The sequence below is a fragment of the Equus caballus genome, chromosome 12 (genome assembly GCF_041296265.1).
Source record: "Equus caballus isolate H_3958 breed thoroughbred chromosome 12, TB-T2T, whole genome shotgun sequence".
Classification (NCBI taxonomy): domain Eukaryota; kingdom Metazoa; phylum Chordata; class Mammalia; order Perissodactyla; family Equidae; genus Equus; species Equus caballus.
This window is the reverse complement of record NC_091695.1, coordinates 48,732,914-48,747,753: the sequence shown is the minus strand read 5'-3', so window position 1 is coordinate 48,747,753 and position 14,840 is coordinate 48,732,914. Positions and strand designations below refer to the sequence as shown.

The window sequence follows — 14,840 nt, the reverse complement described above, 5'->3', positions numbered from 1 at the left end:
CTCTGAGACCCTCGCTGCCTCCACCTGACTTCCCTGCGACCGGTTCTCCCTCCCATCTGAGAACTTCCGAGCGAGGGCACAGGCCTAGACCAGAACAGGACTCTCAGCCTCTTGTTCCTTGAAAGTGGCTGGCAACAAACACTTGTGTCAGCTTCTCCCCAGAAGACCTGTGGCCCTGGGACTCCAAACCAGTCCCCACACCTGCTTTGAGACTTCAGAGTGGCACCTCCCAACCTGCCTGCAAGGGAACCCCCGGGGGTGACCCCCTGCCCAGCCGAGCTGCAGGGCAGGCCTGGGGTCTCCCTCCCCGTTCCCACATCCTCCTAGCTGCCCGCTGCCCCCACCCCTACATCTTCCCTCTTCACTTTTCCCGTAGCCAGTGCACGACAGAGCGTCTTTAGGGCCGTCACTAGACACCACCCAGCAGACTCTCTGGGCTAGGGGACTTAGCAGGAGGCTTAGCAGGAGTCTGGTCCAGGCCCTTTGGGGAGGGAGGCCCTATGCAGGGTCCCTGATGGAGAAGGGAGGAGGCCCCTACACGTGTGGTCCACACGCGTGTGCCCAGGGCCTGCAGAGACCTGTCCAGCCCATGGCCGACCTCGGCCACATCACACTTCACACGCAGGGCCCTGTGATCTTTGGTGCATTTAGTCTGCCCACGGAGCCGGGGAGGGCAGGGTCCTGCTCCCGCCTGTTGGGCCATCATCACCCACGATGCCTCAGGCAGTCTTGTGGCGTACCCCTCCTACGGAGGTCCGTGAGGCAGGAGGCTTAGGCACTGGCCTGGAAGGGTGGCCCCTGAGCAGTGTCTGTCGGGCTGCTTTGGACAACACCCTGCAAACACCAGCTGAGGCCTCTGCCCTCCCAGGTGGCGATGCCAGCAACAACATCTGTCACCTCCTCCCAGGGACCTGCCTGCCTGCCTGCCAGGATGTTCAGGCTCTGGAGAACCTTCAACAGCGTGGTTTTTTACCTCACGCTGGGCGTTGGCCTTGGGGAGCTGGTGGGGAACAGGCTCGTCCTCTGGCACCTTTGCTGCCACATAAAGAAGGGCCCCTTCTTCCTCTATGTGCTCTACCTGGCGGCCATGGACTTCCTGTTCCTTGCCTGCCAGATGGCCTTCTCCATCATCCAGGTCACCCTGGGCTCCGATGATACCCTCTACTTTGCCATCACCTTCACCGCGTTCTCCGTGGGGCTCTGGCTGCTGGCGGCTTTCAGCACCGAGCTCTGCCTCTCCACCATCGTCCCCTCCTGCTACGGGCACTGCCAGCCACGGCACACCTCGGGTGTTATCTGAGGCCTCGGCTGGGCCCTGGCCCTGCTGACCGTGCTGCTGCCAGCCCACGCGTGCAGCCTGCTGCATGCTGGTGCCAGCCCAATGGCCTCCCTGCGCCACCAGGCGGCCTGCGCCAAGTGGCTGCTGTCCCTTGCCTGCGGGGCCGGCCTCATCCTCTTCCTCTGGGTGACCTGCTGCTCCGGGCACTGTCCTGGGCTTGGAGCGCCTGCTCTTCTTCTGCAGCCTGCTGCTTGTCTTCTGCTGGAGCCTGCGGCCGCTCCTGAGCATCCTGCTGCCCGCGCTCGCCCCACTGCCCGCGCTGCTGGACTACGTCCGTGGCAGCTGCAGGCTGCTCCTGCACTTGGCCTGGCCGCCGGGGAAGCGTAGGCCGCTGTGGGCCGTCCTCCGGAGGGCCCTGGGGGAGGGCGCCGCTGCCCCTGGGCCTGCTGTCTGCCCTGGGCCTCCCTGCCGCGCCCGCCCTTGCCAGACCTTTCCAGGACCAGAAGTGACCCCACCCCACTCCCACTCCCTTGCTCTGGGGACCCCAGCACAGAGGACAGAGTGTGAGCCGGGGTCCTGACTCCCGTGCTGAGCCTAAGGGCCAAGGGAGGCATGAGGGAGCCGCCCAGACCTGGGCGAGGATGGCACGGTGCCCGCAGAGCCCACGGCCCAGCCAGCCGGCCCCGCTTCACCCGTGGGCGGGCTGCGGGGAGAGGCCACATGGGTTCCGCCCGCTGTGCACCAAGGCCGTGCTCTGGCCTCTCCCACCCAAGGGTCCGGGGGAACCCGCTGTTGCTCCTGCCCTGCCCACCTGCACATCCCCAAACCCAGGGGACCCCACCCAGGGCCCTCCCAGCAGTCCCCGCACAGGCCAGCAGATGGCACTGCTTCTTCGCCAAATGCGCCCAAACGTGGGCTCCTGCAGAAGGACTGGCCTGCTGGGCGCTCCCCACCTGTCCAGCCCCGCTGCCCGCCCGCACTTGCGTCCTGGGCACCTGCTGCCTGGAGCGCGCTCCTGCCCCCAACCCATCCTCGACTTCCCCTCCTCCCAGAACCCTTTGCTCAGCCGGTGCCCCCAGCCCTGCCGGCCTTGCAGACCCTGCCCCCCAGTGTTTGCCTGGGGCGCGGGATGGGTCTCCTTGAGAAGAAAGAGAGAGTCAGGGACAGAGTGAAGAAGGAGGAGGAGGGGCAGGAGCAGGAGGGGAGAGGAGGAGGGAAAACTGAAGCATGCCTTTCAGCTTTCAAAGCACAAATCATTTTATGTTTTTTGATAATTACAAAAGAAGAAGATAGTTCATGTTCATTGTAAAGACACTCAAGGCCTTCCGAAAATATTGAGCAGATAAATCACCAAACTATTTGGACCCAGAGGGAGACATTTTGGGTGTAGACCCCTGCGGTCATGTCTGTTCTTTTAGTAGAGATCCACAGAAGTTTCAGCTTTTCCCAGAATGAAGACATTCTGGACACGCGATGTGAAATCTCTTACCACGAAGCTTTTTACAACTACGGGAGAATTGTTCAAAAAATTTGTCACTTTTTTCACTGGAAAAGTAATGTGTTGCTCACTATGGGAAAGAAGAAAGACTTGCCTGTCGGGGCCACCAGCGCAGAGACACCCTCCTTTGCAGGATTCTATCCCCACCGCCACCCCCAGGGAGGGACATGGTTCTGTCCACAGCATGCCCCACCGCGTGGTCTCCCAGACTGTGCCCTTATGTCTGGGTGATTCCAACAAGGGAGGCAAGTGCTGTCAGTCTAAAGGACGTCCTGGGGGCTCGGGGAGAGGGCATGAAGACCCCCCAGGCGTGGGAGGTGGGAGGGCTTGGCTTTAGGGTGAAGAGGGGCCATTCATTCTTGAGACACTACATGCCAGACCCCAAGGAGGGGTGTGGCCTCCTTCCTGGAAGGCCTGGAATGGGATGAGGGTGGGGTGGTTTCAGAGATGGGGTATCCTGGGATCAGCACCAGGGAATGGGGCCTGTGGAGCTGTCCATCTGTGCGCCAGCAGGACAGGCAGGCAGCCAGGCAGATGACGGTGTCTGGGGAGCATGATAAAAAGCTCAGTCTAGACCGATGAGGAGGGCAGGGACCTCTAGCCCTGGAACCCGCTGCTGGGGTGTGGGGACACCAGCCTGAGTCCAAAAGAGCCAGCGAGTGTCCCTGGTCCTGGAGAAGCGTGCAGCCAGCTGGAGGGACGGGGCTGTTACAGGGCTGGACCCCCATCCTGCTGGCACCTCTTTAGCTGGGTGACCTCCAGCAAGTCACCTGACAGCTCAGATCCCAGTCTGCACCAGGAGATGGAGCAATATTTCCTTCCTGGGATTGCTGGAGGAGCAAAGGCAGGAGCCACGCGGCGGCAGAGGACAAACCGTGCTGTCGCCGTCCTGACCTTCAAGGCCACTGCATCACCTCTCCCGTCTCTGTCTCCAGGCAGAGCTCCAGATGTCCCCAGCCCGCCCTGACCTCGGCATACCCACTGCCATGCCTGCTGGCATCCCTGCTCTTGGCGAGTCCTGCACAGCCATCAGTGTCTGTCCTCATGGCTGTCTGTCCTGTGACTCGGGGGGCTTCCTGGCGGTGGGTGCAGCGTTCTCAGCTCCTCTGGTGTACACCTGCCCCGGCTGAGCACCCGAGGCGACCACCTCGCCCACGCGGCCGCCCCCACCGCGTGCTTCACTTCCTGCGTTCCTCACTTACTTGCTCGCCTGTTAGGGCCCATGTCTCTAGCTAGAAGGAGAGCTCCTTGAGGGTGGGGAGCCGGGCAGCCTTCCCCATCACTGTCCCCCCTGTGCTGAGGACGGGGATGACCAGGAGAAGGGGCTTGACGAGCACTGGTTGAATGGATGCACAGGTGGATGGGTGAGGGGGTCATTGCATGAATGATATGGTCAAGTAAATCAATGATAAGGCCAAAATGGAGTGCAGCTGAATGGAATCAGACTAGGCTGGTCCTGGGTTCTGGAACCTTCCCAGCCAGCCCGAGTCCTGACCACTGACCAAAAGCTTGTGCAGATGTCAGATAAGGGAGGGGCCCAGGTTTGCTCCCGGTAGAGTCCAGCCACCCCAGGCCCCTCGGCCTCCCTTGGCCACACTCTCCCCTTTCAGCCAACAAACATCATTAGGGCCAACTCCGTGCTGGGCACCGAGCAGGAGCTCCAGATGTGGACACGCCGTGGTATGACCCCTGTCCCCAAGGGGCCTGGCATCTGGAGAAGGGACAGGCTCATAAACACAATTCAAAGGCAGTGTGTGAGGGTGCACGGAGTGTGAGGAAGGCTTAGGGAGGCTCCCCGCGTCCCCATTGGCCCTTGACAGTCCCAGTTTATAACCTCTGTCCTAGCGTCATTAGTGCCCCCTTCTGCTCGCGTGTCCCAGTGCAGGTGACAGATCCTCTGGTCACCTTAATGTTAGGGAAGTAGGGAGGAGGGCCAGGCATCCCCACTCAGAGAACAGGGGTGGGGGTGCTTCCTGGAGAAGGAGTGGCTACACGGAGCCTTACAAAGGTGGTGTGGGTGCGGAGGGACTAACCGCCACTAATGAGAGCTCTGACACCTGGGCACCTCCCGAGAAGAGGAGAAAACAGGGACCACAGAGGAGGGTGTGGCAGCGGGGCCTTGGGATGGGAACGGGCATGCTCCAGACATGGGGCAGAGGACGCCCGGGGGACAATGGGCATACCATGTTAGTAGTTGTTTTTTAATTATGCCTAGGTATTGAATTGTACCGAATGTTTTTCTTCATTTATTAAGATAATTATACAGTTTTGCTCCTCTTCTCTGTTGATGTGGTGAATGACACTGACTTATTTTCCAATGCTGACCTTGTGTTCCTTGCGTAAACCCCACTTGCCCCTAGTGTACTATTCTTCTTACAGTTTGATGAATTCGATTTGCTGATATTTTGGTGAGAGTATTTGCATTTATGGTCACCACTAGTGTTGGTTTCTTATTTTCTCATAATGTCCTTGTCAGTTTGGGGATCTTGCTCTATTCTCTGTAAGAATTTGGGTGAAACCAGTATCATTTCACTAGAGAAGCCATCTGGCTCTAGAGTTTTTGTGAAAGGAGTTTAAAATACAGTTTCAGTTTCTCTAACAAACCTCAGGCTATTCAGTTCTCTTTTTCTTCTTGCATCGGTTTCAGAAAGTCTTGCTTTTCAAGGAATTTTTCCATTTCACTAAGTTTGAATTTAGCATAAAGTTGGCTATGATGTCCCCTTATCCCTTTCCTTGTCTGTCCAGTCTGTGTGCTGTCTCTTTTTTATTTCTAGTATAGGTAATTTGTGTTTTCTCTTGATCATCCTTGTTAAGCGTTTATCAATTTTATTAATCTTTTTGAGAGAACCAGCTTTTCGTTTTGTTGCTTTTTCTCTAGTGTTCATCTGTTTTCTGTTTCACCGATTTCTGCTTGTCTTTATTATGTCTTTCCTTCTGCTTCATGGGCGTTTAATTTGCTCTCCTTTTTCTAGCTTCTTGAGTTAAGCAGCTTCGACATTTCTTCTGAGTCTCACCTATTTTCTAATAACAGGCATTGAAAGCCTCAGTTTCCCCTTCAGGCTCAGCTCCATCTGCCTCCTACACATCTTGATATGTTGAACTTTCATTATCATTCAGTTCAAAATATTTTCTAATTTTCTTTGTGATTTCTTTTAAAAATATGTTACTGGATTTCCAAATACTGAGGAATTTCCTTTTATCTTTTTGTTATTGATTTCTCATATAATTCCTCTGTGGTCTGAAAATATGCTTTATATCCTTCAATCCTTCTGAGTCTGTTGAAACTTACTTTATGGCCCAGCATATGATCTATTGTAAGAAATGCTCTATATGCACTTGAAAATCATGTGTATTTTCAGTCCTTAGATGCAGTGTTCTAAAGTTTCCAACTAGGTCCATTTTTTAAATAACGTTCAATTTTTCTATATTCTTACTGATTTGTTTTTATCTGTTTGTTATATTTAATTACTGAGAAGAGTGTTAGACTGTCCAACTATGATTATAGATTTGTCGATTTCTCCTTTTATTTCTATCAGTTTTTGCTTTATGTATTTTGACACTGTGTAATTAGACCCATACCTATTTAGAATTATTATGTGCTTCTGATGCATTGACCACTTTATCACGTGATGAATTTAAAATACACCCACAAATTATTCTTTATTCCTCCCTTCAAAAGGTGGAGGCTGATTCGCTTCACCTTGAGGAAGGGAGGAAGTAAATCTCCCTAACGGATGGATTAAAGCAGACGTGATGATGCGTGACTGCATAGACGGGTCACAAAAAGCACTGCGGCTTCCTCCTGCTCTCGCTCAGATCATTCGTTCTGGGGGAGGCCATCTGCCATGTCAGCGACCTGTGAAGATGCCCACATAGCCATGAACTAAGGCCTCCTACCCACAGCCAGCAAGGAACCGTGGTTTCCAGCCAGCAGCCATGTGAAACTCGGGAGTGGATCCTCCAGCCCCGTCAAGACTTCAGATGACCGCAGCCCTGGTCAACATTTGGATTGCAACAATGTGACAGATCCTGAGCCAGAACCACCCAGGTAATTCATTCCCAAATTCCTGACCTACAGAAGCTATAAGATAATAAAAGTTTATTGTTTTAAGCTGCTAAGTTTTAGAGAAATTTGTTATGAAGCAATCGGTTACTAATACAATGATTATGAAATGTCCCTCTTGATCTCTGGTAATATTCCATTCCTTGAAATCTCCTCTATTTGAAATTAATATAGCTGCACTATCTTGTGATTATTGTTTCCATGGTATATTTTTTCATTCTTTTCTTTTAATCTATCTGCATCTTTATATTTAAAGTGTGTCTCTTGTAAATAGCAATATTATTGGGTAGTATTTTTTTACCCAATGTCAAAATCTCTACTTTTTAATCAGAGCATTCAGTCCCTTTACGTTTAATGTAATTATCGACACGGTTGAGTGTAAGTCTACCATGTTGTTATTTGCTTTCTATTTATCACTTATGTTCATTGTCCCGTTGTTCTTCATTTCTTGCCTTCTTTTGGATTAATCAAATAATCTTTAGTGTTCCATTTTATCTTCCCTATTGGCTTTTAGCATATATAGCTCTTTGTTTTATATTCTGGCAGGTTTCTCCAGAGGTTATAACAAGCCCCTTTAACTTATCACAATTAATAGTGTACAGCTTCACATATAATATGAACACCTCACAACGGTATAAGTCCATTTACCCTTCTCCAGCCCTTTGGGTTATTGTTATATATTTTGTTCTACATCTGTTATAAACCCTAGTATATGGTTTTGTTGCTCTTACTTTAAACAATCAGGAGTATTTTAAATAAATTAAGGAGAAAATATCCATTTATAATTACCCACATATTTATCATTTCCTGCACTCTTCATTTGTGCTTTCAGATCTGAATCACCACTCTTCAGCCTGAAAAACCTCCTTTAGTACTTTGGGTCTAATGATCACAATTTCTATTAGCTTCTGTCTGTCTGAAAATGTCTTTACTTTCCCTTCATCTTTAAACATAATTTCACTGAATCTAAAATTCTACATTGACCAGATTACTTTCCCAGCATTTTAAAGATATCATCCCATGATATTTGGTTCCTATTATTTCAGATGGTAAGTCAAAGTTCATTCTTATCATGGATTCTCTCAACATGACGTGTCTTTTTTCTCTGGGTGCTTTTGAAATTATTACCTCTGCGTTTTAGGAGATGGACCATGAAGTGCTTAGTTGGGGTTGTTTGGTATTTATTCTGCTTGGGATTCACTGAGCTTCCCCAATGTATGGGTTCATGTCTGTCAACCACTTTGTCAAGTTTTTACCATTTATCTCTGTAAATATTTTTTCTGTCCTCTTGTCTCCCTCTCATCCTTCTGAGATTCCAGTTACACTTATGTTAGAGCATTTGATATGGTGCCACGCTCGACGATGATGATGATGATGCTTGATATAATTATTAAATCTCTCTATACTCCAAATTGGATGATTTCCATTGACTTATTTTCAGATTCATTGATCTTTCCTTCTACTGTGTCCATGCAGCTGTTAAGCCCATCCACGGACATTTTTATTTCTGTTATTGTGGTTTTCAGTACTTGAATTCCTATTTGATGTTTTTAGTTCCCATCTATTTACTCATTCTCTCCATCTTTTCCTGTAAATCCTTAAACATATTTATAGTAGCTGTTTAAAAGTCTGGTATTCCAATATCTGGGTCATCTGTGAGTCTGCCAATATTGACTACTTTTTCTCTTGATTATGGGTCACATTTATCTGCTTCTTCTTATGTGCAGTGATATTTTTTATTGTGGCCAATACATTTTAAACATTCTGAATTATAATATCTTCCTCCAAAGAATGTTAAGCTCTGTTCTGGCAGACAATTAAATTACTCGCGGATCCCCTTGCTCCTATGGAGACCAGGCTTTAGGGTTTGTTAGGGTAGGCTCATTCTGGTTTGCCCTTGGTTTTAAATATAGCCCTAAATCCTCCTGGTTTGTGGTCTATGTTCCTAAAGTGTGGCTTTCCTGGTATTGCCATGGAAAATCTGAGGTGTTTGCAAAGCCTCTCTAACCTGGACAGACTTGAACTCCAGACTCTGTCTCCCAGCACTTGGCAGCTGCTACAGTCTCTGCTCAGCAGCTTGACCTCCCAGGCCCTCCATCCCCGCCTCCTTGGAGTCTCTCCTTGTGCTTTCACCGTTTAGGAGCTGCCAAGGATTTGAGGGGTGTTTGTATGCAAATTCGAGGGCTCTCCTCTCTGTGTGTCCCTCAATTCTGGAATTTTTTCTTCTTCAATTTCCAGTCCCTCTGGCAGCCCCAAATTTCAGCCTCTGTCTTCCAGCCCAGTCAGACTAACCACTTTCTGCTTGAGCTCCATTCTCCAGTGCACCACAGGAGAAAAGCTAGGTCCATGTGGAGCTCACATCATTTGTCTCCTTTCTCCCAGGAGAGATAATGCTCCCAGGCTGAATAATGCTCCCCCAACGATGTCTATACCCTTTGTAAGTTACACAGTCCATACGAAAGCATAGATTACCAGAATGGATTTTTTTTTAATGATACAACTATATGCTGCCTATTAGAGACACACGTTAGAGTCAAAGGCACAAATAGGTTGAATGCAAAACTGCTCTGAGGTTCAGGGGGACCCTTGGCCTGGGCCGTCTTCCTTCCCCACCCTTGTGCAGCATCCCTGCACCCCTCCTGCAGCCGACCTTTGCCAGCCAGAGTTTCCGGGGACCCATGTGTCTGCATTTGATGTCCCCCCAGCTGCCCAGATGCCAGGGTGGGGGCTCTGTGGAGAGACCCAGCTCCCCCAAACTCATCCTTTGGAGCTGCCGACAAGAATGCTTCACACCCTGGAGACTGCCTGGCATCTCCAGCGGGCCCCAGGGACCCTGCTCAGCCCAAGAGCTCACCAGACACAACACGGGGCAGGCTCTGCCGGTCACCCCCTGGGCCAGGGCTCAGCAGCGAGTGGCCTGCAAGCCCCAGAGAGGCACCTTTGCTGCTTCTCAGGGGTTGAATCTTTTCTAATCAGTGGCCAGCACTTAACAACTGGGAAATTCCACATCGACATCCAGACTTCTGGCATCTCCTGGGTGTCAGAGGCTGGCACACCTGGCCCCCGTTGCCACCTGGCCACAAAGAAGGGGTGTGGAGGGACTGGCTTCTGGCAGGCGTGCCTCACGCCCCTCTGAGGGCCCCCCTCTGCTGTGGCCCTGAGCCCAGGACACCCCTTGCTGCATTGCACTGGTGTTTTCTAGATTGAAGAGGAACGTGAATGGGAGAAAACAGACCCAAGGAGCCCCATGTTTCAAGAAAAATGGGAGAGAGCTCATTTCTTTGTGGATGTGATGAACACTCCTTCATGTCTAACATGCAACAAAATGTCGGTGGCACTGAACTCCCCTGCAGGGTGAGAACTCGTCCCCACAGCAACTGGACCCCTTCATCCTGCAGATGGAGAAACTGAGGCCCAGACAAAGTGGGGCCTGCGTCGGCCCACACAGCTGGGCAGCAGCAAAGCCAGGCCTCCTCCAACAGCTGCGTGAACACATCTACCGCACTGGGAGCCACATGCCTTGGGGGATCTGATGTGGACCGTCCGCGTCTCAGCCCACAGGGCCTGAGGAGCCAGGGCGGTCTCAGGCCTGGGAGACGACTTCCCAGCTGCCTCGCAGACAAGCGTGCGAGCCTTCCAGCAAGGGGGCGGCAGGAGGCCTGCCACCAGCCGAGCTAATGGCCTGGAAGATCTGGCCTGCAGTGGGGGGTGGTGGCTGCAGAGACACCAATTAAGGACATTTGGCGGCTTTCCGTGGGGAGCCAGGCCCCCCAGAGCAGACAGATGGAAAGGTCCTCCTACAGCCAGCGAGGCTAGCCTGGCCGTGCCTCCTCCTCATTAGCGTCTCATTAGGAGGTCGCTCAGCATCTGTGAGCAGGTAGGAGGCCGACCCCCTCATAGGGCAGGCTTTCTGGAGGGGATTTGAGGACCGGGTTACTCCCTGCTCCAAAATATTGCCTCCACTGCCCCTCACAGGGTCCGAAACTGTAGCATTAGCACCACACTTTGGGGATAAGCTGGAATAAACTGATTTGCCAAAATTAGAGAGGGAAATGGCAGAGTGGAGACAGCTCCAAGGGCTGGGCTGGGACCAGGGCTGGCCAGAAACCACAAAGTGGGAAGAGCAGGTTTTCAAGGTTAAATATGGCCCCAGCTGCCAGGCGAGAGGATGTGGGGGACCCAATAGGCTCCAGGAGAGCCCGGGGTCAGTGATGCCACTTCACACCAGGTGCCTGGAACAGTACCCGTTTCTGTTGTTCTGTTATATCACCATCATCATCATCACCATCATCACCATCATCATCACCATCATCACTGCTATATCACCATCATCACCATCATCCTCATCACCATCGTCATCACCACCTCCATCACCATCACCGTCACCATCATCATCATCACCATCTTCATCATCATCATCACGATCGTCATCACCACCACCATCATCATCACCATCATCACCATCTTCATCACCATCATTGCTCCTCCTCCTCCTCAGGGCATCCCCAACTCCTTGCCAAAGATGAAGGAAGGTGGGAGGAAGAAAGCCACCCCTCATGGCCTGCCCTACACCCACCTCCATGCATCTTGCCTCTCTCCCCAGCCTCATGCGCACACACAGCTTCCTCCATTGGGCCGGTCTCTAAGTTCCCCAGACTTGACCTCAGCAGTCTCTAAACCCTACCCTGACAGCAGCCTCCTCGGCAGGTGTACTCACCTGTTTGCAAGCTCAGGGGAGCATGGGGATCAGAAGCCGTGTTTCTCACTTGATTCCCCCTGTGTTGGGCACGGGCCTGCTAGGGGCTCAGTAAACACTGAGAAGAAGAGAGGGAGGGAGAAGGGGCAGAGATGGGGGAGGAAGGGGGGGAGGGAATGGGCCAGGAAGGAGGAGAGGGCAAGGAGAGACGAGGGAGAGACAGAAGGAAACCTGAAGAATAAGAGGAATTTTCACTCTTGGCCGAGACTCACAAATTCCCTGCAAAATGAAAACTTCCCAGGCCGCATGCACTTTGGTTGCGGGTCACTGCCAAACCCTGTGCTTCTCTGAAGTAGGTTCTGTTCCGTTCCCCAGAAAGGATAAAATGTCTGCCCTTTGCAATAAAAGGAAATCAAAATGAAAATGCATCTCCTTGCCCTCCATGCCATCACGCTGGGAGGCTTCCTGTTCCTCTGAAAACTAACAGCATCCTCAGTGTCCCTCGGAACAAGGTGATTGTGGTCAGCCAAACTCCACCCCAAAGGCCCCGGGCTCAGGTTGACAAGCCCTGGGGCAGGCCCCACGGGCTGCATCACAACAAGGTCTGGGTCCCAGAGGAGGCCTCAGACCTCCCACAAAATTCTGACGTTTGCCGTGAGCTTGAAGGACGCAGAATCGGGCTGCTCGGCTGAGCTCCGGCCCAGGAGCGTGATCAGACCCCCTGCCCCTCAGACTCGCTTGGGCTGTGCCTCCTCGCTTGGTGGGGGTGGGACATCAGTGACAGCCCTGTTCCCCACTGTGTAATCATGACATCTGGAAGGCTCCAGCTGGCTCCTCCCGGGCCTCTATCTGAGGCAGGCAGGGCGTCTGCTCTGCTCGCGTCTCTGTTGATGAAGGACATGCCGGGACGTACACAGAGTCCTCAGGGGTAGAAGCTGGGGGCCCCTGGCTCTTGCTGGTGCGTGCAGAATACCCTAGAACGCCAAGAGCCCACAAGATGAAGCAAATGGAAATGACCATGACAGATGACACCCACGGACGAGCATCTCTGAAGCGGGGACAGTGCTGCCGGGTGTCGGTTTGGGAGTTGTCTTGCTATGGGGCCGGGTAGGGGATCATCAGTGTTGACTTCTCAGGGCTGGGCATGGGGTGCCCACCCCGGTTCCTGCGATTCCAGCTGTCATGATGTCAGGGTCGTCCCAGGGACCCTGCGTATCACTCTCCACTGGAGAAGCTTCTGGCAAAGGTCCCAGCACACACCGGGGCTTGGAGGCTGTGGGCAGGGCACTCACAGAGCCCTGCCTTCACTGGAGCCTGTCCTAGGTCTGGAGGCCACTTTGCAGCACCAAGGCACAGCCAGTCCCGGGGTGTCCCCCCAGGAGGGGCCTGGGGGGGTCACAGCCACAGAATTGGTGACGAAAGGCAGAAATTCCTGGCGCTCTCTGCCTCTGGAGGTAACTCAGCTCCTGCACCCTCGTTGCTAAGTCAGAGAGTGAGCTCCTCGCTCAGGTTCAAACCCACTTTCCCGCTCCCGCCCTGCCCGGCTGCCCTCCGTCCTCCCTGGTCTCAGGAAGTGGGGGGGGGTCACTGGCCTCACCTGCTCCAGCTTGGCTCCCTCGTCTGCCAGCCCCTCTGCCTGCGCACACACGTGCACACATGTGTGTACACACTCATGTGTACATGCACACACTCACACACTTGCCCCCTGCACCCTGCCCCATGAAGGTCTCCGTGAGTCTCCTTCAGCCGTAGCTGCCCCTCCCCTCAGGGGACGCTGGTGCAGACTCGGGCTCTAGGCCTCTGAGCCGTCCGTCCTCTGTGACCAGGACAAGGCAGTGAGCCTGGTGGAGACGCAGCGTCTGTGTCTGTGAAATGGGAGCAGAGGCCACCAGGAGGCGTTCTTGTGAGGTCGGATGGGAAAGGACGGGTCACAATGTGTTTGCTGAGCACGGACCGCATGCCCTGAACTCAGGTACCATCCCCCTATAGAGAGCACCACCCCGGATCCCCATGGGGTCGGGTAAACTGAGGCACAGAGAGGCCGAAGGACAAAGCCCAGGCTGTGGACCTCCACGGTCTTCTGCCGCTCCCTCCCCGTGACAAAGGAGCAATCCGAGGGTCATGTTTACCAGACCCTGCAGGGCAGAGGTGGACAGGGGCAGCTCTAGCCACCCGGGCAGCCCTCTGAGCCCTGAATCCCGCAGCCCGTGGGCCACTCTGGGCCAGAGGCAGAGTAGGGGGTGTTAAGGGGAGGCTACCATCCAAGAGGCAGAGACACCCTCAGCGGAGGGCCTGGACAGTGCTGCTGACACGTTCCGGGGAAAGACTGTCCAACTGTCTCCCTCCGCAGCCCCACGAGGAGTCGCCTGTGTTTGGGGACCTGCAGTTCTCCCAACACAGCTTCCTGAAAGGGACTTGTGAGCTGCTGCTCCCCCACTGCTGCAGGTGCTGCCAGGGGCGGGGCCAGGAGGGAGGGGCGCGCAGGGCTGGGCTGGGCCGGGCTGGGCTGGTGGGGAGCTGGTTACCCAAGGGGATAGGAAATTACACTAGAAAACAGGAAGACGGGGCTGAATCCCCAGTGCCCCTAACTTGCTGTGTGGCTCTGGGCCATCACCCACCCCCTCTGTGCCGCAGGCACCGCCCCACCTCTTACTGCATAGAGAGGCCATGGGAGGTCACGGGGTGCCCTGTCAGGAGGGTCTGCTGGCTGTTGAACAATGAACCATCTGTTTCCCCTATTATCCCTCAGCAAACCTGCCAGAGAGAAGGCGCAGCTGCCCTGGGACGTTAGGTAACACCCCAGCGTGCACCTGGGACCGCAGCCCAGGCTGGATCCAGATCTGCCTGGCACCCCGGAGGCAGCCGCAGCAGCTGGTCCTGCTGGTGGCAGCTCGGGGCTGAAGGGGACAGCTGCAGGCTCTGGTGAAGCGCACACAGGGGCAGGCCTGAGAAAAGCTGGGACACTAGTCTCCTCCACACCCCCTGGGAGCTGCCGTCCCCTGCAGTGACCCCCTGGCTCTGGCCAGCCCAGCGCACAGCCCCTGCAACACCTACCCGGCGCCCCATCCCCGGCCACCACTCAGCAGCTCCCCTCGCACCTCGGCCAGCTCCGGAGCTGCAGGGTCCCCGGCTTGGGCGGCCTGGGTCCGCGGCATTGGCCGAGAGTCCACCGGCTGACAGCCCGCCCAGGGCAGCCTCGGGGGAGACAGCGCGCACGCCTGGAGGAGGGAGCCGCGCGCCCGCATGCCCTGCTGCACCGTGAGTGTCCCGCGCGCACGCGCGGCCGGCCCCGCGCCCGGGAGGG

The 14,840-nt window shown here is 54.1% G+C and overlaps 1 protein-coding gene across 1 annotated transcript; it reads left to right on the top strand.

Moving 5' to 3' along the window:
• Positions 1 to 931: 931 nt before the first annotated feature.
• On the top strand, positions 932 to 14,437 carry MRGPRG (MAS related GPR family member G). The gene is made up of 3 exons (XM_070229182.1): positions 932 to 1,291; positions 1,503 to 1,662; positions 14,286 to 14,437. Exons 1-3 carry the CDS (start codon positions 932 to 934, stop codon positions 14,435 to 14,437), a joined length of 672 nt encoding a protein of 223 aa, XP_070085283.1.
• The last annotated feature ends 403 nt before the right edge of the window (positions 14,438 to 14,840 follow it).

Bases quoted from the DNA above. Each gene is read 5' to 3' on its own strand.
- MRGPRG (XM_070229182.1), top strand. From the start codon at position 932: ATGTTCAGGCTCTGGAGAACCTTCAACAGCGTGGTTTTTTACCTCACG. The intron at 1,292-1,502 runs GTTATCTGAGGC...CTGGGCTTGGAG, and splicing joins AGCCACGGCACACCTCGGGT to CGCCTGCTCTTCTTCTGCAG. The intron at 1,663-14,285 runs GTAGGCCGCTGT...ATTATCCCTCAG, and splicing joins GGCCTGGCCGCCGGGGAAGC to CAAACCTGCCAGAGAGAAGG.